The sequence below is a fragment of the Micromesistius poutassou genome (genome assembly GCF_964030765.1).
Source record: "Micromesistius poutassou genome assembly, chromosome: 7".
Lineage (NCBI taxonomy): Eukaryota > Metazoa > Chordata > Actinopteri > Gadiformes > Gadidae > Micromesistius > Micromesistius poutassou.
Window position 1 is genome coordinate 3,718,894 of NC_140277.1, and position 27,012 is coordinate 3,745,905.

The 27,012-nt window shown below is 47.4% G+C and overlaps 1 protein-coding gene across 1 annotated transcript in view; it reads left to right on the top strand.

Annotated features, from left to right (window-relative positions):
* The first annotated feature begins 438 nt into the window (after positions 1–438).
* The window catches only part of ptk7b (protein tyrosine kinase 7b), a 67,334-nt gene continuing 40,760 nt past the window's right edge, over positions 439–27,012 (top strand). The window contains exon 1 of the mRNA XM_084470917.1: positions 439–1,065. Coding sequence (XP_084327043.1) covers positions 936–1,065 — 130 coding nt within the window. The 5' untranslated portion in view covers positions 439–935. The remainder of the gene's footprint in view (positions 1,066–27,012) is intronic.

The window sequence follows — 27,012 nt, forward strand, 5'->3', positions numbered from 1 at the left end:
GCGTAGATTATAAATCAGCACTGCTTAGCTGCCAGTCATTATTACATTTCATGGTTTTCCACTTCTATCAACAGAGGATGACAATAATTATGGGTCTGCAGCGTTGTTGAATATTTTTGTCATTTATACCCAAAGCTAAACACCAAAAAAAAGAGCAAAATTTCTCTAAGCTGGTTGCATCTAAATATAAGCAACACACATGCTCCGTTTAATTCCCATGCATGCCTACATGTTGGGGGGCCATCCAGTACGATAAAACCCATCCCCATCCACCAGAGGGTCGCAGTGTTGCCTTCCTTATCCCCATCCACCAGGGGGTCGCAGTGTTGCCTTCCATATCCCCACCCCCCTCGCTTCGCCATCCCGCTGGCACCGGAAGCAGCCGAGGGAGCCCGAGTCAGACCGAGGGTGAACTAGAGTGGGGAACCAACTTGCAGCGCGCCGAAGAAACTCCCTCTGTTCCCCCAGACCCACCGACTGGTTTGGCGGTCGGTAGCCAGGGACACCGCGGCGCTGGGAGCTTTGCGACAAGGAGACACAGACACCGTACGTGGAGATAGAGACAGAGATGGCCGTAGTGGAGCAAAGTACCGCGTTTCACCGCCTCGCCGCGTCGCTATCCTAGGCTACCTGCGATCAACGACCGCCGCAAACTTTTTTTATCCGCGTCGCGCTCCTCCGCCGCCTTCCCCGGAGAGTGTGTTCCTCCCCCCCACCTCCGCGTCCTAATACGCTTTGCGACCTCCTCCCGGGAGTTCTTATACATGTTTGAACCGTCTTTAGTTTCTCAGGAACATCCGAGTTAGCCCGTGAGACCGGCGGAGGAGGCACCAGTGGTCGGCGGTCCTACCTCCACGCAAGCGCTCCCCGGTGGATCCCCTTCCAGTCAGCCTCCCGTCGCTCGGTGAGCAGCTGCCCGGTGTCGCACCACCACCATGGAACTATCCGCACTACACACACACCGCGGAGAAACTCTGCGGCAGAGGAGGACTCACTCCCCGGCGACCCGCAGGACAATGCCGGCCATGGGCGCGCTGTATGCGGTGGGCATCGTCTGGTTCCAAGGTGAGTTACTGGTCTCTGGTTACCCTACAAACCGCAAGGGCTCTGAAAGTTTCCATTCCAGCTTTGAACCTCTTTACCAGGATGATCAAATGGCCGCACATTAAAGCTATGTGGAAGTGGAACAAATTGCAAATATGTTGATTTGGATGAACAAGTATATTGGGAACCAGAATTGTATCCATTGTTGTTTTTGTTGTAACCTTTGTTTTTTTACACGGCATTGAGTGTGACACATGAAATGCAAAGCATTTACTCGAAGTGTATTCAATGCAATGAATGAGTTTTACATGCATCTACATAATGTTCCTCTTTAAACTGTACCTGGGGACTCCATGATGGTGGATCCATCTATGGGAGAGCAGCCCTCTCCTATTACGCATTCTCCAGAGGATACTCTACTATCCACCAACGTAGCAGACCCGCCGGTTCTACATTATCATATTCATAAATTCCCTGAAAGCCTGTGTGAGCCAGGCCGGTTGTGTTTCCCGGCTCTTATGCAGTCATGTCCATGGATGGGATCAAACATGAATGGATTAGGAGCAGAGGTCGTGTCTGTGTGGATCTCTTCTTGCAGACTCAACACAGCCAACAACCATATTTACTCCATATGCACAAATGCAGCACCCCACTTGGGCTTGGCGTTTTACTACCCCGGCAGAGTGAAACAGAAATCTCGGTCCAAGCTACACATGGAGCCTTCCTGTTCGCACTACCGAGGAATGTGCTTACCTTGCCAACAGCTCATCAGCTCACTTCTCATCTTGTCGGAGCGACCTGAACGTGTTATTCAATAGCCAAAGTTTGCACCATGGCACCTAATAACGCATACCTAGATGCACTTCACTATGGCATATATATTTTTTAAACTATGGTTTTAAAAAAGGCTATAAAAAGCCCCCCTTCCTCCCTGGAGTTGAAGTTTGGTCTGTTCGCCTCCTCCTCCCCCCTATTCGCACCCTCCACATGGTGCCCACTTAGGGATGAATGTGTCCTCTGTGTGGGAGGTGGGGGGGAGAGTGGGAGAGTTCTGCTGACCACGGTTTATTGGCGGGGCTGAATAGAGCCAGTCCAGGTACCACTGTCGACACACGCACACTTGAACTCTGCATGTCTGACTGTATTCCCCTTTCATTTATTATTGAATTCCCCTTGTTAATGTAGTGTGTAGTGATGTGGTGTTCGGTACACAAATACACTGCTGCCGAGTCTGTTTGCTGGCTGGCATGGTAAAACACTGGTTCCAGAGGTGGCTGTGTTTTAGGCAGAATCTAAAGTCAAATGCACAAAATCTTAGAAAAAATAAAGTCAATCACGTCTCCCAAGGTTACCGCACGGTCTTCCTATCTAGGCTACTAGGATAAAATATTTACCATTTTTAGATTTTGTATTTATTTGGAAAGCCTCTGTTTCTTTGTTGGGTTCCTCTTTATCTCAAGTCCATTTCCCGCAGCACTGCAAAGTGCTCTTGAGGCTTCTCTCTGATGGAAGGCACTGGTAAACATCCATACTGTAAATACCGGCTCCTCCTCCCCGTCCACCCTGCCATTCACCGCAGAGGGCCTTCCAGCATTCTGCCTCCCCCCATCTCCACCACTGTCTGTTTCTCATTTGGCTCCACACATGCATATATATGTTTGGCTGGGATGAGTGTGTGCTCGGAGCTGAAGTATTTATTTGGAACGACGAGCAGGCTAAGCAGTTTGCCCAGAGCTGAAATATTTAGTTAGCATCGTCCTGTGCTCTCCTCTGACTGTCTCTCACCTCATGAATAATTGACTTTGCCCGACACACCTTTTTCATGTTTTGTTTTGTTCAGACTGATGGGAAAGACTATGCGTGTATCTTCATTTCAGTTGTGTATTTTTAAACGTTAACTGTCATTTTAGGATGAGGAAACCATTTCAGTTATGTTCACAAGTTGGTTCTCACCGTTAAGTGCCCTCATCTTGCTACAACGCTGCTGTACTCGAATGCAGTGTTTACCTTTTTTTAGTTTTCTTACAAGCTCACTAGTGACGAGGTAGCTAACGAAACAAACTATACTTTTTCAAACGCACATTGAGGGAATGTGGTTTTCCACTTCTATCAACAGAGGATGACAATAATTATGGGTCTGCAGCGTTGTTGAATCTTTCTTCCCTTTCTCCCTGAAGTTCTATTTGTGATGGCCTGTGTTTCTCTCTGACCCAGTTGCTATGATTTGAAGCTGCCAGGTTGGTAATTTGTGCTGTATCGGCTTGCAGTATTTTGGTTGGCTTAGATGCTATGCAGGGTCTTACAGTCTGCTGGTTTGGCTACAAATACTAATACTGTTTGATGTCAAAACTCTTTGACCTTTCCTTGGCTTGTCTTCCCATGGCTTCTGTACCTGCAGGATGAAAATATAGGAATATTATTATAGGAAAGTATTATTGCACAGTCGGTATTGGATAATGTGCCAAGGAAAGTGTGACTTTGTGTAATTGGCACACACCCACTCACACGCTTTAATCCCTTAAGAGACATCAGTCATAACGTTGACATATCGGAGGATTAGTATATTTATGCTGGTTTCAAAATCAATGCTACACCTTGTACACTATTCACAGCATCTGGGAAGGGTGCCTTTGCCCCACTCTTGGTGAGTTGTTGCAACCCATGTGAAAGGAGTGCCAACCATCAGTGTTGGGTTGTCAGAGAGGAGCGGTGGCTGGACTCCACCAGGGTTAGCCGTGAGTCTGCCGTGCACCAGAGAGGCCTGTGTGACAACAACACAAGCAGAGGCCTTTCACACGCGACCGTGAAACCTCCAGTGGATAGGGTGGAAATAGAATGGTGCTCCTGATCAGTTAGACCGATGCTAACAGTTTGTCCAGGCTGGGGCTTTGTTGGTGGAATCCGGTTTAAAACCTGGGGTGAAATCAACAGTTGTTCTTTCATTGGTAAGCACAACTTACCTGAGAATCAGTTTCTGACTATAAACCTGGTCGTTTTATGAACTACTTTCCACTAAAATGTCGGTTGGTTTGCTGTGTCTGCCCATGCAGATTATAATGTAAACTCTGGTCACCCTTTCTAGAAGCCATCTAAATATTATCTTTCTGGCTTGCTTTGAAAGGTGATGTTTATGCGCACGACAGTACATTTATTACTCCATTTTAGCATGGGTTTGTTTAATGTCTTTTGAGGGTTGTGGAGAAGAGTTGTTTTGACGTTATGTGTGGACTGTTCAAATCCATCGCCAAAACCAAACTCTGCCCTTAATGGAGTAGGGAATGAAAGGGACTGAAAAAGACAGTTAACTGGTGGTTTGTTTGAATGCAGTGCATTAGCCCAGTTGTCTGTTTGCTTGAATTACTCTTCTGACCACAAATGTTTCGTCCAATGGATTTTTATTTTGTATTTTTTGTCATTTTCTTTTGAAGCACAGCAGTGCTGATGGATGCTGGAAGATTTACGTCAATTTATTTGGCGAGCAATAAGAAAAATACTGACCACTGCCTAACAAACCCTGCACGGTGTGGCTAAGATTACTCCTTTCACTTTATGATTTCTCCATCTGCCTGTGCTCTTCAAACCAGTATTCCCACACCTGCAAGTACATGCCAACTTGTTTTCATTCAGACATTAATAATCAAACGTAGGCTTTGGAATCAACCCTGCTGGTCTCACCACTCTCTCTCGCTCTTCCTCTGTTGGTTGTTTTCATGTTGTTAGTCTTGTTCTTTGCAACATTTTCCTCACTCCAATTATTGCTTTGAGGCCCATCTGGAAAGCCTCTCAGAGAGTGCGTATGTGAGAATGAAGCAGTCATGACTCATACAGTATAACATGCATGATTCTACAGCCTGATACGTCTAATATACAGACCCAACATCAAACAGTTCTTACAAGATGTGACTGGACTAATTGCAGAGAAGCCAATACATTTCTGTCCAACGCAGGTGAGACTCCCGCAACAAAGAGAGGGGTCGGTCGAAACTACCTGGTTGATCACTCCATAAACCCATGTTAGATGACGACACACATACACATGCTCTCTCGCTCTCTCTCAACGGGCTGTTGCCAGACCATATCACCCAGAGTTTTCCCTTGCACATAAATCATCAGTAAACAGACTCTTCCCCTGGCAGTCACGCTGTGCAGTCTTTGCTCTTCTCCTGACCTCCTGTAAATCCCTGCTGAAGGCTGCTTCCTCCATCCAGTCGGGTCCAGGTGCAGTAGGGACCCTACCCGGGTCCGGCCTGTAGGCCTCTGGGATAACACCCACTCATTTACATTTAGGGCATTTAGCAGACACTTTTATCCAAAATGACTTGCAACTTTTAATACACAGACAACGGCGGAGTCAACCGTACAAGGCAACAGCCAGCTCATTTGGCTCAAAGTGTCTTGCTCAGGGACACCTCAGCATTCAGCTAGGAAGAGCCAGGGAGCAAAATAAACTAGCAACCTTCCAGTTAAAAGTCCCCCTTGAAACCACTCCTCTCTTGGTTGCAGTGTCCATGCCAAAGCGCGAGCAGTCCATCAGAACCAGCGCAGGACGCGTCTCGTGGGAATGTCTGCCCCTCCACGAGTCTGTGTGAAAGGAGGGGCGATTTCCCCCCCTCACCCACCCCTCCTGCCATTGCGTAATCCTTCTCGCCGGAGACCCTTTGTCTTCCACGGCTCAATTAAATCACGTCAGTGCCCCCCCCGTTGGCCTCCCGCCGCCTCCTCCCCCGTCACACCCTCCCGCCGTGGGGTTAAACCGGCTGAGATGGCCTCTGGTGTTTAATGGGCAGGACAATAAGTGGGCTTTGATCTTCGGCTCAATAGTGTAGGATGTCTGATCACTGGCACCGAACCCGGCAGCGGGTTTCCTCCCTGGTTAACACCCGGGAGTCAGAGGTCGTATCGGGTGTCCATCCACATGTCCGTGTCTCAGTTCAGCTGTAATGTTTTTTTATAGTGTTGACCTCGCCGGTTTCTGGCGTGCTGTGAGTGTTTGAGAAGGTGTAAACGACTCACCTCATCCTCTTTGCACATGGGCAGTCAGGGTTACTAGTTCAGGCCTTCCTTGTCCTTTTTGGAGCTGTGCTCGTTTTGCGTATTGGATGCAAACCAACTGCAGAAGTACCATCGCCCCGGTTCTTGCCAACTCAAACAAGAGTTTGAAAATAACGTATTTTTATTGTTGAAACTAACATCTTTCATTATCCACTCATAAAGAGTGGTGTAACATGTTTCATTATCCACATTCCCAAAGAGTGGTGCAGACTAGTCAGCACATCTTGAAATGGAGATTTAGAGATAAGCCTATTTTTGTTGCATATTTCTTTGCTGTCATTTGTGGATTGACAAGCCTGCAAGGGTGTTGACTGGGCAACAGGCCCGTATGTGCCTTTTATGATATTCATGTTGCCAGCTGAAGGCGTCAGGTATGGCTCTCCCCCTCGTTGAAGGATGTGTTGAAGTGTACGTGTGATCTCATGAGCTACTTACATCATCCTGTATGGATATCGACACCTGTAACTGTTTAACTCTTTCCTCATCTTTCACCAAGTCAAATACATGCACTGCTACAGCTAAGTGGCATCGCGTCATGGCGGGAGACATTTAATCAAGATGGCTCATGCATCTCCGAGCATTATCGTTCATCTTTTTTCATCTTCTGCTGGTTGGTTGCCATGACAGATCTACATTACCAGAACTATTTCAGTAACTCTACTCCTCTGTGCATGCACAGAAACAAGCGTCTATTCACTTAATCGCAATCATCTCCACGGTAGGGCAGGGGGCGCCCCTCTGAGAGACGGGGGGGCTCACACGGAACTCATTAGGGCACTGGTGAGTTTGGTTTCCCGTCCTGCCCTCGAACTCCCGCTCACCTCTCTCTCGTCTTGCGCTCTTCACTTTGAGGCTTCACCTGAAGACGTCGACTGCATCTCTCTTGAAAACCCTGCGTCTGTCTAGCTGTCCAATCTCCCCAGCCGGTGTTCAGCGTGATGCGCTACGACAGTGGGACTGACAGCGCATCACAGGCTGAATTATTAACGTTTGCCCAGCAGGCGCGTTGTGATGGAAGCCGCCTGGTTTCTTATTGCTATTGGGGGGGGAGGCGTCCTGCTGACCGGGCCGTGATTGGACGTGGCCCGGTGGTCCGGCCGTGGTGAGTGTCTGGATGGCCTCTTCTGAGCTGGAGACCTATAGACCGCCAACATGCGTGAGGGTACATTCCAGCCCAAGTAGGGTCGACCCCGTTCCATCCTGATTCCAGACCGATGATAAAGTCAACTATTGTCTAATGCTACACTAACATCAGTTCTGTATAAATACGTGCTGACAGAAATCTGGCTCTTTTGGCGAGCTGGGAATACATTTTCATTTACAGGGTTATGTTGACGCTATTATCCAATGCGACATACAACCGTTCATTCATCAACCGAGTCAACCATGCAAGGCGACAGCCAGCTCGTCGGGAGCAGTCGGTGAGGTGTCTTGCTCAGGGACACCTCGACACTCGGCTAGGAGGAGCCAGGGGTTACAAGTCAACCCGCTCTACCTCCTGAGCTACTGCCGTCCCATTAGCTGTGGAATAGCTGTATCAGTGAGCCTCTCCCTTTGCCAATACATCTCTTCTGCAGTGTTGTAAATGCACCCCGTGCAGAAGCCTTGATCAGCACAAACATCACCCCAAGGTGAACTGCTTATCGGCCAACCTCCTTTCCCCCTGAGCCTGCTAACATCTGGCCCGCTGGCCTGCTTCCATCCTGTTTGCCACGGGTTCCACTTCCCCTCGGTCCCTCCATGCTGGGTGTTGTGTTGTGGCGAGCAGCTGGGGTAGCATCCTACTGGAGGACGACCACACTCTCACAATGTGTTGCGTTCTCACCCACAGAGGGGTTCAGCTCAGTGGGAACACCGGTTATTGTTTCCTTCGTTCATCCGCTGAGCTGATGATGGACGTCATGCTAGCTCATGGTTGTTGTGTCTGACAGACAATGGGAGCTGGTGCTTCCTGGAGGATGTTTTTAGCGGGGGTCGCTTCCTAGGGCCGTTGCGTCAGAGTAGAAGAGCGTTCACGACCGTTCAGTGTGGAAACTGAAGCCCCTGTTTCTTTCGTTGGTTATCTCTGGGGTATCTGTGTTCATTCATGCTGTTTGAATGGTCGTGATGGGCTTTAGAACATGGGATCAGGGATGGTGGTCGATGAGGGTGACAGTAGGGCGATGCCTACCCCCTAGCCTTTGTGGCTGATGTTGTACTCCCTGCCAGTGCACTGATTTTGAATCGTCCAGGAACTGTAGATGTTGCTGGAAGTGGGAAAGTGTATAAACACAGATTTACACCAACCCAGTCCAACTCAGTCTATGCTTTCAACTAGATATTCGCAGTTACCTTTCTTCTGTGTTGTAAATGTAAGGAATACACTGTGCCACAGGGAATATTAATTGCCATGTGTCGCTAATGTATGTGAGAGTGGAGGTTCATAGAAGCTCTGGTTCATGTGCTGTTAATGTATATATATGTGAGTGAGCATTGTACACCTTTTAGAGTGTTATGTGTGTACACTTTCATTTGTTCCATCAATCTAGTGCTGGAGTTTTTTATTTTGTTATTTTGTGTTTATTATTATTTTTTTTTTATGTGGAGTGAAATCTTCCCAACCCCTTTCAGGATCCATTAACTGAAATGTGTTTTTCATAGTGTGACTTCACCTGGTCTGTCATCTCTGGCTGTCAGGCGGACATCTTACTCTTCTAAGAGGTGTGTGTGTGTGTGTGTGTGTGTGTGTGTGTGTGTGTGTGTGTGTGTGTGTGTGTGTGTGTGTGTGTGTGTGTGTGTGTGTGTGTGTGTGTGTGGAAAAGGTACACCTCTGCCTTCTCCACAACCTCGCTCCTCTGTCTCTGAATGAGGTCAGATGACACCTGAGAACAGGGTGCAGCTCTCTGCCTCTCTCCTGCTCTCTCTCTCTCCTCCCTCTCCTTCCATGTGTCTCTCCCCTTCTGGGGCATTGTTTAAAGGAAGACGAAAATGCACCCCCTGCATCAAAAAGCACACTCAAATAAGATGGAGGAAAACATGTGTTTATCAACACCACAGTTTCATCCCCCCCTCTCGAAATAATTGAAAGTACATGATGTACTCAACATTTCAGCGCATGAAAATGTTGTTTTCCAAGCCAATAAAACTTGTTGTTCAGTGGCCTTCTTAAGGGATCCATCAAGAAACATGGACTGAGCATTGAAGAGATATTGAATGGGACCAGTCGGGTCCAGCATCGTGTGTTTAATGGGACCATGTTGTGCTACACGTTTGACATTAAACATTTGCATAACAATCACAACTTTGTTTCAGTGAAACGTTGGCACGCTGGCCTCAGTCGCACCCATAGGTAGTTAAGAAGAACATCAGATTAGCATGCAGCTAACCCTTCAATTTGATGGTGATTCCTCCTCCCAAAGTCCTGCACCAATGTTTCTCCCCCCATCCAATGGAGGATCCTGCCATGTCTGGCAGCCGGTCAACCCACACACAAACTGTGTTTGATCCATCCTCTCCAGAGTGGACACAATGCATTCAAGATGAGGCTGTTGAGGCCAGAAGACGATGAGATGCACTCTTAATTTGCTATGCTTCAGTGAACCTCTTTATTTTGCATAACAAGAGGTTCACTTAAGTTAAGTTTTCTTTAATCCAAATACATTTGTCTTAGTTTGGATTGGGAAGGACTATCCTTTTAATTGCTGACAAAATAAATAACAGTTTGCCCCTGGGTAAGGTTTATGAGTAAGCAGTCTTTTTTTTTTTTCTTTGACTCGTTTCAAAGGATGTTTATTAAATCCCCATGACTGATCTCCATTTCCAGTTCTTAAATCAAATTCAGTGCTTTTCTAGCGTCGGCCTATATACGCTGAAGCTAACTGAAACATGAGGGGACGTCAAGGCACTAGACAGACCGCTAACGGAACGACGGGCTCCCTTTGAAGCGCTCGGCGGGAAACAGCAGAGAGGGTTAGTCTAAACTAAGTATCGTAAGCAGCCCACAAATGAACACTGGATGAATGTGTGAGAATTGTGTTTACATTTCCAAAAGCAGGATTGTTCCGTTTTCATGTCGCAACTTGAACCCAGGAGGAAGCGATAGATTTTGGGCTGAACCACCCACATTTCAAAGTTTCTTTAACAACTTAGTAGTTAACTATTTGAACTACATAGTTTAAAAAAAGTTAATAGTAGTAGATAATAGTTGTTAGTAATAGTAGTTCATATTTTAATTGTAACTATCTTTAACTATTTGTAGTTAAAGAAACTAGTTTTCAACAGATCCCGTGTTTGTTTTCCCCATTGGTGCTGGGCTTCGGTGATGTACTGTGGTCTCCATAATAATTGAGTGAGGTTTTTTCCGGTGAAGAGTAGGTGGTATTGGGTCCAGTCAGAAGAAGGGACATTGCGACCATGAGAGAGAGCTGATATAAGGTCAGAAACTAGCTAAAGGTGAGCCCTCAGAGGACGTGCTCATGTTTCAGCCAGATGGCCCTCTAATGACCATGTGCCTGCTACATGGAGGAACATGGAGGCCTCTCTGGTGAGGGCAGACCGGGGTGAGGGCGCCCCATGACTCCAGGGTGAGGGGTATAAGGTGACCACAAAGGGTCCGTTTCAAAGGGTCTGTTTCTGAAGGGAATCCTTCAAGGGACTCCGGTAAGAAGTAAGGCCTTGAAATGTTTTATTACAATTAGTAAAAAGTCTGTCCAGAAAGGGGCTATACTGTAGCCTGGGAACCAGACGAATCAGATCCTGTTTTATTTGCTCCCCCCCCCCCCTCGTATTCAGACAGCTTTAGAGCAGACCTGCCCTGGTCGGGCCAAAATCACAGCCGTTAATCTAATAAGGGGCAGGTTTGATACAATGACTGAACAGAGGAGCCCCCAATGGGAGCGGCGTTGAGGCATTTAAATGAACATCCAAGTTGGACGTCACTGTGGACCGTACGCAAAGCTCTGATTGGTTGTAGGTATACCATTTCCGTCTGAGCATTTTGCTTTATGCCTGATTTTGTTCACCCCAGATCAAGTGATGTGTGTGGGGGGGGGGCACTGGCTCAGATTAATGTACTTCATTCCCACTCCCTCCTTTGATGCCGCACCAGTAAGCCTCCACCAACCAGGCCTATGAGTTAAGGGGAGGGGGATGGCTGGTAGCCTTGCTTTAATGTCTGTTTTCTCCAATCAGTTTCACTTACCACTGGACAGCAACGTAGTATATCACTCTGTTGCAACAAAAGTTTTTTTCTAATGTCTGAATTGTGTACTTTCCCATACGGATACTATGACATTACAACTACTAATGTCATAGTATCTGAATTGTGTACTTTCCCATACGGATACTATGACATTACAACTACTAATGTACTCACAAATACTTTAACAAATCAAAAGTATTTGTTGAAATACTTTTGAACAAAGTGTTTTTGTTCAAAAATGTTTTCTAGTCTTAAAAAATGTCAAGTTCCTTCAATGGATTATAACAAGCTGTATTATAGACTAGATGCATTCAGATCCACATCTAGCATGATGTTATGGAGAGATAACCTCCAGACCAACTACTTGGTTAGGATTGTGCTTGTCTCCTACACTCCGGGGTCCATTCCAAAGGGTCTGTTTCTGAAGGGAATCCTTCAAGGGAATCATTCAATCCTTCAAGAAGTAAGGCCTTGAAATGTTTTATTACAATTAGTAAAAAGTCTGTCCAGAAAGGGGCTATACTGTAGCCTGGGAACCAGTCGAATGAGATTCAGATCTACATCTAGTATGATGTTATGGAGAGATAACCTCCAGACCAACTACTTGGTTAGGATTGTGCCTCCTACACCCTTAGAATCCAATGCCATCTGTAAACCGTTTGCTTTCAGAATACAACCAGTTGTGTCCAATGCTGATGCTCGATACTGATGCTAATTATGCCAGGGCATGCCAGGGGATACTATATGATTTTGTGGTGCTTTAGATGGTCTTTTTGGGGGCCTGTTTTAATGGGAGAGGCTGCTTTTAGGTGGATGGTTCCTGTGGGGTAACACTGGGCCGTGTGGTGAGATGATTCCTGGTGTAACACTGGGCCCTGTGGTGAGATGGTTCCTGGGGGTAAGGCTGGGCAGTGAGGTTAGATGGTTCCTGGGGGTAAGGCTGGGCAGTGAGGTTAGATGGTTCCTGGGGGTAACTCTGGGCCATGTGGTGAGATGGTTCCTGGTGTTACTCTGGGCCGGGTGGTGGGATAGTTCCTTACTCCTCCTGGCGTTAAGCAGCGGAGAACAAGTGGTTCTTGTTGGATCTGCACAGGGGGAAAACGGCCGTAATTGAATCTACAACCATGTGCTTCTTGTTTAGCCCATTTAGAAAAAATAGATCTTGCATTTTGTATTGTTGCCATAGCATTCGGAACACTACAAACCTTCAACAATAGCCTGTTTCTTCACGGCTATAAGTGGAACATTGCAGCAAAGGTGTGTGTGTGTGTTTTATCTTTATATCTGATCCAGTGATTAAATATTTTTTATTATACTTACAAAGAGGATTATTAATTACACCTTCACATAGTCATAAACAGCTGAATATGGGAGTGGACCTGTTTCTGACCTGTATTTACAATAGGCTAATGTTCATGTAATCCTTGACACATGTTCCCCCATCCCCCGCTCGCTTTAACCCTAACACTGTTAAGGGTCCTCTTGAGACAACAAGAGCTTCTTTCTCTGCTCTCTGGGACTCCTCAGGCCTCGTAGGTCGAGCCGGGCTAACTCAAGTCCACCACGGAGGCTACATGTAAAGGCGGGCAGGTGGAGTGATTGAGATATGAAAAGCCCGCGAAAATAGTTTGAGGGTGATGTTTCCCTTGGCCACGCGCCAGCTAGCAACAGAACGCTAAGCTAACCCAAACAAAATAACGCCACCACCACCACTGTGAAAACACTGGCTCCTTCCCTTCATCCAGAGCTCCCCACGGCCGTGCATACTTGTTTTACAATGTTATTGGTTGATGGAGGCCTGTGGTCTTTTTGAGAAGTTTCCCCCTTTTCTACACCTTGGTGGGTTCTGGTGTTGAGGCAGATGTTGAAGGGCTTAGGAGAGACGACGACGGTGATGATGATTTATGGTGGACTCAAGACTCACTTGTTATGAGTGCACCTAGACTCTGCAAAAGCTCCCCCCCCCCACAACCCTCTTACGCACTTATTGTATGTTGTACGTCCTGGCACTTAAAAATAGTACTTAGCATTGTATAGCATCTTATCCTTGCTATCTTTGTTGTATATGGGGATAGGGTTAACCTAACAATTGTTAGTGCTCTGCACTTGGTTCTATGAACATCCTTACTGTACCGACAGTGATATATTGTTGTTTCTTTCTTCTGAGAAATGTACTTATTGTAAGTCGCTTTGGATACAAGAGTCTGCTAAACGTCCTAAATATAGTAAATGTAAGGGTAGCGTCCACGGGAACATGCGTCAACAGTAGACCTGTCTAGAGGGGATTCTGTCTCTGTTGAGACCGCTGTGCCTGGAGACAGGCTAGTCCTTTCACAGCTCCCTGTTTGACGGCCAGTTTCCCTGGATCAGTGTCTCAACATCAGGGTACATGGCTTTCTGACCCCTCCACTCGCAAACACAAGGGCCATAAGTCAGGGCCTGTGTGTGTGTAAGGGTGACCTCGAGTGCCATACTTGTCAGTCAGAGTTAGGGCTTCGTGACCTCAGGCCAAGACGTGAGCTCCGACCTCAGCCCACCAAATCATGGGGGCTTCACTCCGATCCGACCCCTCACCCCAAAACCAGGCAGATCTACTGTTTACAGCCTCATTATCTGATTGACTCAAACGCCTATGTTCTGTCTGAGTGCTGACTGCGGCGGCCATGTTGAGTGTTTATTTATTCAAGTGTTTACTTAAGGTCCTAGATTCTAGTGGCCTGTTGTCTCCTACCAGTTCCAGCTGCCCAGTTGTTTTCTCTTCCCTTCAGTTTAGTCAGACAAACACCAGGGGGTCCGAGTCGGCTGGAAGGCTTAAAAACAGACGGAGCGGTTAAATTATCTCATTGTTTGTGCGATCGAGTTAATGTTTCCAAGCTGTCTGACGTAAAATGGCCGTTCACTGGGCTCCCTTTGAACCGACACGGTTCCTGACGCGGTATCTACCCTTAACCTCCACTCTCCCTCCACTCAATCTTTTAGTGTGATACTCAAACAAAGCACGTGTCACCTTGCATACCTTTTGCGTGCGGTAATGGATTTATTTTCCACCGCGGCCAACAAAATGCATCATGCCCTGGGATCAACACACATAGGGGGATAACTCATTGTGGAAATGGCCCACAGAGGATTTAAGGCTGGAGACTCTTCACGACCTAGGGCATTCCTGCAGTCGCTCCCTGTGGAAAGGCAGCCTTTGTTGGTCAGCTCTCCGACGCGGAGGTGTGAGGCGGGGAGGAGTAGGAGGAGGAGGCTGAAAAACAGGTTCCCGGTGATAAATTGAAGGCTGGGTTTGGAAAGTGTCTCCTTTCTGACAGAATCTCTGAGAGTCTTTGTCCTGACACCCGAGCCGTCTCCATGCAGCCATTGCCAGTTTCTCAGGGGCTCGCTGGTGTCAATGGGCCCAGGGAGAGGGAGGGGAGGCAGGGAGGAGGGAGGCATGTGGAGAGGGAAGGAAGAGGGATGTGGGGGAGGGAAAGGGTAGAGGTGGAGAGATGGGGAAGGAGAGAGGGATGGGCGGGAGGGTAAACGGTGTAGAGAGGGAGAGAGGAAAGGTCATGTTACAGGAGATGCCTGGAGGTTACTAGCAGGTATTCATTTAAGTCGGATCAGTATACGTTGCTATGTGTATTTTTGAAAGGGTTTAGCGCAGGATTGTGACACAAATCAAGGAGATATATGTCCAATAATTATCAAGGTATTGAATTAAATAGCTGGAAACGACTTAAGGGAGTGAATGGGAGGACTTTGTGGAGTCTGTGAACATTTTTGTTTTTCTACGCATGTCAAATGTTATTCACAAGTCATAATTCACAGTCAATAATCATTGACAAAACTTTCAAAAAATGTCTTGTGTACCTTTTTATATTTTTTTCTAGTGGGTGACTGATGTAGAGGGGCTGTCTCCCTGTGTGTGAGGGTAATATGAACACAATGCCGCTGGCAGAGTCTCCTCATCTCTCCCCCAGGCCTGGTGATCTCACCAGTTGAGCCTTCCAGGGTCGTCTGGGTGCCTGGGTCTGCGCGGCCGTGTGCGCCAAAGGCTCTGTCCACAGCAGGGGGCGTTCTGTGCCAAGCATAACTTGTCACAGGTCGCAGTTTGCTCCCTCCACTGTCTTGGCACAGTGCACTGTTCAGGTTGGCTGTGCCAACGGGCCTGTAACTCATATTCCACCTCAGCATTACTAACTCACTCGCAGGATCAAAGATCAAACACGCCAGGACCGACGTCATGTTATACAGCAGTGTGTCACCTCTCTCACTCTCGCTCGCTGGCACTCTCTCTCTTCCCTCTCTCTTCTCTCTCGCTCTCGCTCTCTGCCCTCTGTTGCTCTCTCTTGTTCTCTCTCTCTCTTGTGCTCTCTTCCCTCTCCCCTCTCTCTCTTTGTCTCTCTCCCCCCTTTGGCATGGAGCCCTGTTAGATTAGCGTGATGGATGCCGTGGATCTGATCTGCTGTAACTGTGTCACTGATGGATGTGGATGACTGCCCGGGACACCCTGTCGCCTCATTAACCTTGTTCTCTCTGTCAGCGTGTCGGGCCGGTGCCAGCGCTGCTTTGGGACGCCACCTGCATGCATGGGTCCGCTGCAGAGACGCCTCCGTCTATTAGTGCCGTGATCAGGCCGAGGTGGATGGGATGATTGAATTAGGATAAGAACATTTTCAGGGTACATTTGTTGTTGATCGTTAAACAGTTAGTACCTGACGTTGTGTAGCATCTTATCCTAGCTATCTTTGTTGTATACAGGGAAGGGATTAATCTAGCGGTTGTTAGTGCTCGGAACCGACAGCGATATATTGTTGTTTCTCTTTCTTCTGAAAAATGTACTTACTCTCTAGTCTCTTTTGATAAAAGCGCCTGCTAAATGCCCGTAATGTAATGTAAATGCACAATAAATAAAAAAAAGTAAATGCAGACAAGCATCACATTAAACGTACATATTCCCAATAATATGGCTTTTTAACAATCTTGAAGTATTACGAGGCAATGCAGCAATTCCATAACCTACGATTCACCGTCACCATGGATTGTTATAGGCAGGCTCTCTTTAGCAGGGGTACAGCTGTGTCTCCTCTGGTAGGCATTTCAACTGTTTTTTTTTATAGAAAACTTTGCTTTACTCGGTTCAGTGTGACGCTGCACACTCGCAGACACATCGTTTAGTTACACTTAATACGAGTCAAGTGATCCGTCTGTCCAAAACGCAGACCAAGCACGGCCGGGCTGGGAGCGTACCAGGGTAGTGAGTCAGATAAGTGGCCTTTGTTAGTCTGCTATTACCCCACAACACTAGTTCGACTTCACCTAAACTCTGACTATGCTCTTCTCTTAAATGCTCTTCCCTCCCCAGAAGAATTGACCCTAGTCTGTCCTAACAATGAGCTGTAACGGACCAGAGTGTGTGAGTGCAGGAAGTCGCGGTGGTGGATGCCAGCTGCTGCTATCAGAAGGCCCGGAGCGTGGGTCTGTGTGTGTAGGTCTGAGAATCCACCACAGGGCTTTGATCAGCGGACCGTGCTGCGCAGGAGGCCTGGCCCTGGTCCAGACCTGGTCTGCTGCTGCGGCAGAGCTCTGGTAAACCCTGCCTGACCCCCTCTAGTCAGAAGACCCGTACTGCAGACCGACTGGACCGTTAACGCTGGTCTCTGAATGTATATGGAGCGTAGAATTGATTCAGTTACTTTAAGTTTAAAAAATATATATATACGTACATGCAATAATCATTCCCAAAGGCCTCTTAACTACAGTAAGATACATTTAGGGCATTTTAGCGGACACTTTTCTCCTAAACGATTTACAATGGTTCATACATCACACTGTTGCCGGAATCAACCATGCAGTGCGACAGCCAGTTCGTCGGGAGCAGTTAGGGCGAGTTACCTTGCTCAGGGACACCTCGAAACTCGGAAACTCGGCTAGGACAAACCGGGGATCGAACTAGCAACCTTCCGTTTTCAAGTCAGCTCTACCTCCTGAGCTAAGCATACCACTAACTATTCATACCTCCTCGGTAGAACAGCAGTGCATTTGTTCTTTGTTATATTTAGTTTTGTTTTAGGATAAAGATAAACATGTTCTTCGTGGCTGTTTGTTGTTGACATAACTGATTCTGTAGAGGTGCTGCCGTTTAATCAAATTTCATCAGCTTCTGCAAATCGTAGTAATTTCCCCCAGGTTCCTATCCATTTCTTCAGTCAGGATTTAGTGATTCTGCGCCCCAGACTCTAACATTAGCGCGGCCGTCTGTGTAGCGGTCGTTTGGAGCCCATTCTCTGGGCCCGAGGAGCCGCAGCCTGGCTGTCACTCTCTCATTGAGGAGCAGAGGAGTGAGCCCCAACTCGTCTCACTCCAGTACAAAGGGAGGCTGAGACGCACATACAAATGAGCCCATAATAGGTGGTTTTGTCACTCAATTCCTCTTCGGCTTAAGCTGAACCGTGCGTGCGTGCGTGCGTGTGTGTGTGTGGTTCTTTCACTCATTCTTTCAGGTGCATGACCTGCAGGAGACGGTGTGTGCAACAGGAAGTTATTAGAGCTAATTATTCCCTTTAATCGCAGGGGGGGGGGGGGGGTGCTACCTTGTTGCTGATTTGCCAGCCAAGCTCACTACTTTCTTTCCCACTCGGAGCTATAATTATTTAGTGAACGCAGACACTGAAGCTTCATTGTTTCTGGTGAGACCTGAGACCAACGGCTCATTATTCCCTGGTACTCACTGCACGCAGCCACCTGGAGCTGGGTCAGACCCGGCCCGTGTGTGGAGCCCTCTGCCTCATTAACCACGGTGGGTAGTTGAGATGTGGACAAGAATCAACTAGTATTCTCTGAATGTGGCCCACTCTCGTGGTCTGATTCGTCCTGGCAAAGTGTCGCTTGTACCAGTCATTAACGTTTTCTATTTATTTCACAAATCACTTTGAGTATTGTGTGTGTCTGTGGCAGTAGTGATTACACTGCTGTGTACTGTGTGTTACCACTGCTGTGGGCGTGCTACCACAACAGACATCCCAGGGCTACATTATTCAACGGCACCACACATGAACCGCTCTTATTTACAGACCATGCTTTTTTTTTTTTCTCTTTTACAGTTGGCCACACAAGCTCGTGACTTACCACTTATTGCATTCCTAAAGCGGTCTGTCAAAAAACTGACCCCCTTGTGTTTGTCCTCACTGCAGGGCTGAATAATGTATATCTGCCCGGGACTCCAGCCCGGGAGAGGGTCGCGACACAGCACGCCAGAGGCTTGAAGCAGCGTGGGGGAGCTCTTAGAAGCAGAGGGAAGAGAGAGGGGGAGACAGAGGGAACGAGAGGGAGGGAAAGAGAGGTGGGGAGAGCGGAAGAGCGAGAGGATGAGTGGGTGGGAGAAAGAGGGAGAGTGAGAGAGAGTGGGGGGGAAGAGAGCAGGTTGGGGGGCGAGAGCGAGTGGGGGAGAGAAAGGCGGGAGGGGGCCGGGATGAGACCCCAGTCAGTGTGGTTCGCCAGCCAAGCGTTTACAAGGCCCACTCTACATGTCTGCTTCTCGCTGGAGTGGAAAGGAGGCCAGTGGGTTGAGCCCGGCCCGGCTGTGGGGCTGACGGAGCACTGGGAGAGGGGAAAGGGGAGAGGGAGGAGTCTGGGGGACGGGGATAGAAGTGGTCGGGCTCCATTCCCCTAATATACACAGAAACCACACTGTGAAAGGGAAGCTGACACGGCCGCACATTAATTCAGCGTCTGAATGGATCATCTCTTCATTTAGATGCATTAATCCCCCCCCCGATCCCCTCTGCTTCTTCTTCTCTCCCTCCCAGCCTCACTCATCGTCCCTTCTCTCTCTCTAACCACCCCTTATTGTTTTCCGTATCGTGCTTTGAGTCCTTGTTAGTCGTTAACCCCCTCTCACCGTCCAGGTTTTAATTTAATCCGCCGGAGCACGTCGGTAAAGGGCGACTCTGGCCCCTTTGTCCCGCTCGTCTACATTTAATTAAGAGAGCTCATGTATCGCGGGCTCCAGCGAGGATTCAACTGTACGTGGTCTTCAAGGAACATGTTGTACTGTAAAGCTGTGACCCATTTTTCATGAACCAATTTGCCCCGCAGCGGGAATATGGTTCACTTAAGGAATAAGGCTGATTTAAGCAGTTTTCACATTTTTCTAAAGTTATTTTGTATTTTTAAGAGGAACATTTTAATATTCAGCCTCACATTGCAAGGTCAATTAACTTGAACATTGTCATTATGATGAATTTACTAAACAAGTGAATGAAGAAAACTGTGGTGGCTTTCTATGCATTCGTAACTTAGCACCCTAAGTAGATCGCAAAAAGCTATTTTTATTTGCGTTTCATTCATTCAAAAAGCACTGTGCACATGCCATAATGTCATACACTGGCATGTGACAAAATCATCTGTCGGCACGTACCCCTCGAGTGATTTAGCACAGCATGTGCCTCCCAATACCGGTCTGCTCCGGTTGTTGTGCTTTGAGATTCCCCCAGGCTCCTCCCCTTCCACTGCTTGCTCAAGGGGAGGAGGAGTAGGAGGCAAACGGTCGAGTGGTCCTCTCTGTGAATACCTATCTTTGTCCCGCCGGGCTGTTCTGGAACTCTAGAGGCTGGCAGTGCGGCTCGCTGGCCCGGGTTCAGGAACTCCACTGGGCCCCAAGATTAGCATGGCATGGATCCCTGATAGCTGACACCCTCTGCGCCCAGGCATCCCGGCCCCTCTCGGATTCCGCTAAAGACCACAGCCACAAAGACGCCATTCAGCGCCGGCTATGGTGGCGCTAATCCCCCCCCCTGCACAAAGAACCCGGGTCCACTGATGGCATCTAAATAACTCTCCAGTAAAATGTAATTTGCCTGATTTAGACGTATACAGGCTCTCGGATGCCGTAGATTGCGTTGCAACGTCCGCGGCGATATTTGTGTCCCTGTTGTGGTTTCTCGTGATGCGTTGCGTGATGAGGTTTGATGTCAGGAGGAGAGGTTGCCGTGGGAGACCGCCGCTGCTGCTGGCGGCCGGGCCCTGGGGATTTGGGGCACTTCTAAGTGCTGCTGCTTTGTAGAAGGTAGTCTTAGCATTCATGTGGCATGCAACCATCTCACTATTGGCCCTCACTGACACCATAGCCTTTTAACCCCTCGGTGTGTCTGGGATGCTGGGGTCGGCCAGCACTTGCAAGCCGTACGGGTGGTTTCTCCTAAAGATCTTGTGGATACTGTAAGTGGACGATGCCTCAAGGCAGTATTTCTTCTGCAGCCTTATTAAGGGTTGACTTGACTTCTAGTGAGGCCATGGTGTCATGGTGTTGTCGTCACAAAGGGTTAAAAAAAAAAAAAGACTATATTTAGAAACTGGAAGCAACATGGCTGAACTGGCCTTTTTAACTCTAGAATGTTATGGCTCTTCTCTTGGACTTAGTCCTAAAAAAAAACAAGCAACCAATCAATAATGAATCCATTAACAAAATGTGACAAATGGCTCGAATGACCACATATGAAATCTAACGGGCTGAGGGCTTAGTCGCTGCATCTCACCACGGTCACCTGTCTCCTGCCTTCGAAGGATGGGGCTTTAGAGATGAGGGTTGGGTGTCATCTGATATTCAGTGTCCTGTCTTGAAGGCGAGAGCCTCGAGAATGATGATCTGGGTTTTAAAAAGCCCTGCCCATCCATCAAACCCTTCCCTGCCACTCCAGAGAGCCATCTATCAATTACATTGTCGATTGTTTTGATTAAAAAACACAAATGTGATTATCCTTTGACCTCTGTGCCTAATTATAATTATTTAACCCAATTATGAATTTCAATCATTTGAATACTGCTACTGCACTTAAGTGAAGGGCGTATCTCACAGTATACGTGCAAGCCCAGTGGTCCATTCTGAGGGTCAGGGTTCTCCATCAGACAAAACCGTAACCAGCACACAGCCAAGGATCAATATGCCTCCAACAAAACGGAGAACAGCAACAAACAAGTCATGCACCGCTACCCTACTCCCTCTCTGCCTTCTCCCCAAGGCCCTGCTTGGATTTCAGGCTTGAAAGGATTTTTTTTCCCCTCCTTTTTCGGTTTACCGTTTTCACCATGGCGCCCCACCTCCGCCCGGTCTCGATCGATGGGGGCTGACTGCCAGAGCAGTACCTGTGTCGGGGTGCCCTCCAGCCAGGCTCCCGGGCCAGATAGAGTGTCTAGAGAAGGCCGTTAGCGGACCCCCTGGGGACCACACCGGGGGTCTTTAATGTAGACCCCACCACACTAGGAACGCAATCCCTCTAAGTTCCATGTTCGCTTCAATATGTGAATTGCTTTTGGGGATAAAGGATATTTTTGGTAGTTCTACGCAGTTTCTTTTACAGTGGATACCGGAGCCGTCAGCACAGATAACCTCTAAAGAAAATAAATAATTTAACCGGAGGGTCGGGGCAGCAGCCGTTGGTGCTCTAAGAGGCATCAGGTGTTACTAATACATGGACAGATGATGGAGGGAGAGGCTCGGAAGGCCTGATTGATGCTTTTTTCTTACACTCAATACAGTGGCTCAGGTTTTATTGGAGATTCCCTTTTGAAGATGTTCTGAAATGAACGGGGGGGGGGGGCAGTGGGGGTCCCAGGGGGGCTTGGGTTTCTGTTGGCGACCAGTATGTTGATCTTGGAGGGGAGTGGACCGTTAACACCGCTTACTGTGTGATTATTGGGTCATTATCGTCATCATTATCTGAACATTTTGTGGACCATTCTAGCAATACATACCTATTTATTGTTTAGTATTATATTAATAAGTGTGCATAGTGGTTTATTTCCATGCTTATCCATGGATCAAGTCTTTGCTACTTCAAGCACACGTTGCCATTGACAACGTTTTTACCAAAATCCTGTGGGGGTGTGGGGCATGGGGGGCCTGGCTACGCTTGTTTTCCTTGATTACAACGCAGCGCTTGTCTATTGTCCTCACAAAACAACCTTTGACCTAAGGGTCACCGTGCCTGCCAGCGGACCCGCTGGGGCCATCTTGTTTGGCTTGTTTTCACAGGTTCTGGTCAAAAGGGTCCATTTAAACAATCATAAGTTGAACAACCAGGGGCCGCTGACCTTATCTGGAATCATTCACTGGTTGCTGTCCCTGCGTGAGCCACAGATCAGGTCTAACAACACCACCCTCGCTGCGGCGTCTCCTTGGTGGCCCTCACACCTCGGAGCCCCTCAGGGCTCCAGGCTTCGGCTGAGATGGAGTGTCCTCCTCCCGCAGACTCTTTCTTCTTGTAATCCTCTCCTAAATAGGCCAGTGTGTCTATTTCACCGGCAATAAAGCAATGTGTTCTGAGCCTGTCAGGGGAGGTACGGCCGGCTGGCTCGGAGGACTCAGACTGGGGGTAATGTCTGCCGTCTCTCTCCTTCTCTGATACAACAAGCATCACCCCTCCCACCCATACCGTGCTCAGTTTTGATAGGAGCTATCTGTTATCCTGTGCTTGCCTTCACCTTAAACCGACACACTGTCGCACTCCCTTCCTGGGGGGGTGGAGGAGTCAAGATGAGCCCAAAACTCCTGGAAGACGAATGGAGAGAGAGCGGAAGAAAGATTTATGTTTCACTGCTCAGGGGGGAAGGGGGCTTTTAGAGAACACGATTGGTGCATCTTTTCATAGGTCTTCCCTCAGAGACCAAAATTGGAAAATTCTGACAATGCGAGCCAGGAGGGCGAACACACAAAATTCATGAGTGGAAAAAAGCGCTGGAATAAATTCAAGCAGGCAGGGTGTGTTGAACCTTTTAGCTCTGCGCTGTATTCAAAGCGGTGCCTTGTTTTGCTTTCCCACACCGCCAGCGAAAAGGAAATGTAAATCCATCATAGGGCTGTCTAGTTTTCAGCCAAACATTTGGCATTCGTTGTTTTTTCCACCTTGGTTACCCCCCCCCCCCCCCCTCCCACTCTCTGGGACGGAGATGCACCTGTGTGGACTTGCACTTACCATTGTCATTGCTGGTGAAGTACACAAAGAAAAAAGCTTTGTAGAAAATGTATTCTGCGACAAGTCTATAGGGAAGAGAAGAGGTTGCTCTGGTCAGGATGTTCGAAGGTTGTGGGTTTGATTCCCATTGTCCTCAGTCCTCATCCTGGGGCAAGATGACTAGCTCCTTGACCTGCTCTCTAAAACCAGTATCTGTATTGATTGTATGGTATAACATCAGCGGAGGAATTTATGGCAGGCTGGGTGAGACAGCGCCATGTCCAATACTAACCCTTCCAAATAAAGTGGTTCTGTTTTTTTTACACAGGCATGTTTTACATATCTAAAGGATGGAAAAATAAATATTTAAGTGCATACATTTGCATCACAAGGCTTGTAAAGTGGTTTAAATATTATGTTTAATAAGAGCAACCTCCTCAAAGTGTAGGATTCCTATGAGTTAGTCAAAAATGGTATCGATGCATCCCTTCTGTTGTTGCTAGTAATTGATTTATGTTGTGCTGCTAGCTAACCCTCTTCCTTTCTCTCTTCCTCTCCCTCTCTGTATGTCCATGTGGCTGTGTTGGATGATACTACCACCATCAAAGGTAAGCTCAAAGCTTTGATGACTCCCCTTTTTGTTTCCATTAAGCCAACGGCGTCAAAGATGCGCGAGGCTCTGAGTTGACCACTGCAGTGCCTTAGTTAGACATGCCACGCTGACTCATTGGGTTAACCTTTTCATGATTGCTAATCGACCTGAGTCAGGCTCCTAATGGGTACCTCTTAAGGACGAGGGCTTACAAGGTTGAGTCATATCAGATACATCGCCCCGTTGCTTGTCCTGGAAATGTTTTAATAGAGGCAACCATTAGGAATACTAATGAACGCCACACATCCGATATCAATGCGCGATGTTGAATTCCTATCGTCGTACACTCTTAATGTGATGTTTCAGGGGAGGGTGACTGCTTCTCCAGACGTTTGTCGCAACATGTTTTGAATCGTGGTCGGGGAAGACAGACGTAATGGGAGAACACTTTGATGTAGTAGTGCAAAATGTAACACGACTACACACAGTCCAAACAACATGAACGGGAGGGAAATGGCTCAGGACGTGGCCAGGCTCCTCTTTGACATGTCTGGCATGGAGTGGGACTGCTCTGGTATGATGTTGGCCTGGCCACCGTCGCCCTGGGTTACCGCACTCCTCAGATAGGAAGCGGTATTGTCCAGGCTTTGAGACGAGAAGGGCTCTGACAGACGGACTCAGAACAGGTAATTGGTTGTCACCATGGGGGGGGTGGGGGGGTGTGGGGGGCGACCAAGTTAGACATGCTTCTTTATCCCTCATCCATATATGGCCGTTCTTCCCTGCTCTCGCTCTCTGTCTCTCTCTCTTCCTTTTTCTTTATCCAAAAGATGCTGCTGCTCTTAACAACAGCTGCTACCCTTCACCCCGCCGCCAGTATTCCTAAACATCCGCGTCGGCCAATTAGGGGGGAGAGAGAGCGTGAGCGAGACCCGTAGGTGTCACTTCGTTAAATCCCGGGGGGGCCCAGCCACCGCCTGCTGTGCGTTGTCTCTCTCCGGCGTGTGAGTGACAGTGCGCTCCGAGGGGGGCACATTGTGGAGGTCAGGCCTCGCTGATTACCAAAGCCCCTCTTTTCACATTCAAGGAGGGAGGAAGTCATTTTGTTGTGGACTCGGTGTGTTTGCCAACGACTGAGGAATGCAAAAGACCCCCCCCCCCCCCCCCCCCACACGGACGATTAAAACCAATTTCATCCGTTAATCCTTTGACTGTGTGGCATCGATGTGACTGGGAAAGCGGAGCCCGGCGTCACCTGTTGCTCTTGTTGTCTTAAACATTTATGCCTGCTTGGACGAGTGTCAAGTAGCACTCCCGCTGAAGCTGCTTGAGTGACAGGCACAGAGGGCCAGACCTTTTGGGAACCCCAGAGAGAATGCATTGTTGCACGTTGCGTCTACATGACATGGATTTACTATCAAATAATCTACGCCGTTCATGTTCTTAGCTCAACTTAGTAAAATCTTGTTCTTGATGATATTCCTATGTGTTTCTCCAGTGCAATGTAGGAATCAGCTCATAGTGTTATGTGGCGTTGTGCGTGTATCTTGTTTTTCGTATCGTCGTACATAAGAAAAACCGGGTTAATTTCCCAGTCTAACTGCAGTGTTGTACACCAGACCTGAGCACTGTATCCTTACTTGGCAGAGCATTGTTTTGCAGAGAGCACTCACACTCTCCTCTCAATTCAGGAAGCTATAAAGGGGGAGGGAACACTTCCTGCACTTAAGTGAGCGAAAGCTTATCTCGGTTGTTCTGCGTGGAGAGTGGAACGCAGCAAGAGCGAGACGCCAGACGGCGAATCCATTAATCTTTGCGCTCGTCGGCGAGGGTTTTACCTACTTAAGGAAATTGTGACGAGTTGGGAATGAGTTTACTCCTTTTTTTTTTTTTTTTTCCAATGGTGTGCCATGGGACACCCCCACCCCCAACACCGCCACCGTCACCACCCACAAGTGAGATATGTTTTGGGACCTATTGTTTTTGGTGATTGGTTCCTTGACACCTTTTTATTCACAAATCCTCCCAAGCTTCTGCTTTGAAGTCCCTGTAGACACGGCCTTCCCCCTTTGTTGAGCTACTAAATTGGCCAGGTCATACATCTTTTTTTTTTAGAACTTATCAATACACCCCACCCACCCTACACCCACCTACTTCCATAAGAAGCTACATTCATTGATGGTGAGATACTTATAGCTGCATTGAAGATATGAAATCAGTTTAACCTTTTCTGGTTTGTTTGGTTGCCATTTAAGCAAGCCACACAATTGCTATTCTAGTCTTTTTATATATTTCTTATTTTTATTCTGCCTTATTTTCTGTAATTACCTCCTAGTAATCAACACCACTACCAAAAGTCTGGCATAATTCAGTGCAGTGGGCACCGTTTTGTAGAATAAACATTTTTTTCTTTTAATACATTTGTATATTATTAATATAGAACGTGAGTCACAAGTCCACTTGAAGTTGGCCAATGGACCTGAAATTTGGCGTGCTTGCTAATTAGCCTTTCTAGCATTGGAATGCTAACGGAACTTTGTACATAAAATAAGTTGGCAGTTGCAACAACTAGGGGTGGGAATCTCTTGGCACCTCATGATTCGATTTGATTCAGAGGTCAACGATTCTAAAACAATTATTAAATATTTTGATGCAACAATTTTTTTATTTACATTTCCATGCCTAATTTTCAAAAATATATATATACACATCTGAGTTTGCTACTCAGAGTTTGCTAATCACTTCCTACTTTTGTGATGATCATTAAAGACAATCAACAGATTAATTACCTTATCTAATATTTCATATTAGATAAAGTTGGTTCTCTGCACAGAGAACCCGCAGGCAGAAAGGATAGTTTTCTGTAGCACTCTGCAGCAGGCAAACAAATTTTATTTATTATTATTATTATTTTTTATTAAAATTCAGATTATTAACTTATCTGCATCGAGACGGAATCGTTCTAGAGAGAATTGTGATTCATCAAAGAATCTATTATTTTTCCCACCCCTAGCAAGAACACACAGAAAATGCACATGAGGACATGTCTAGTTTTATGTATTCCAGTCAAGAACTGAGTCAAGCTTTTCAACCAGAGATGCTATCTGCATATTACATAGTATCGCTCTCACTGTCTCTCGCCTTTACCCCAAAGATGTTGCATCAACACACATTGTCTTCCGAAAATGCAAATGAGGACATGTCTAGTT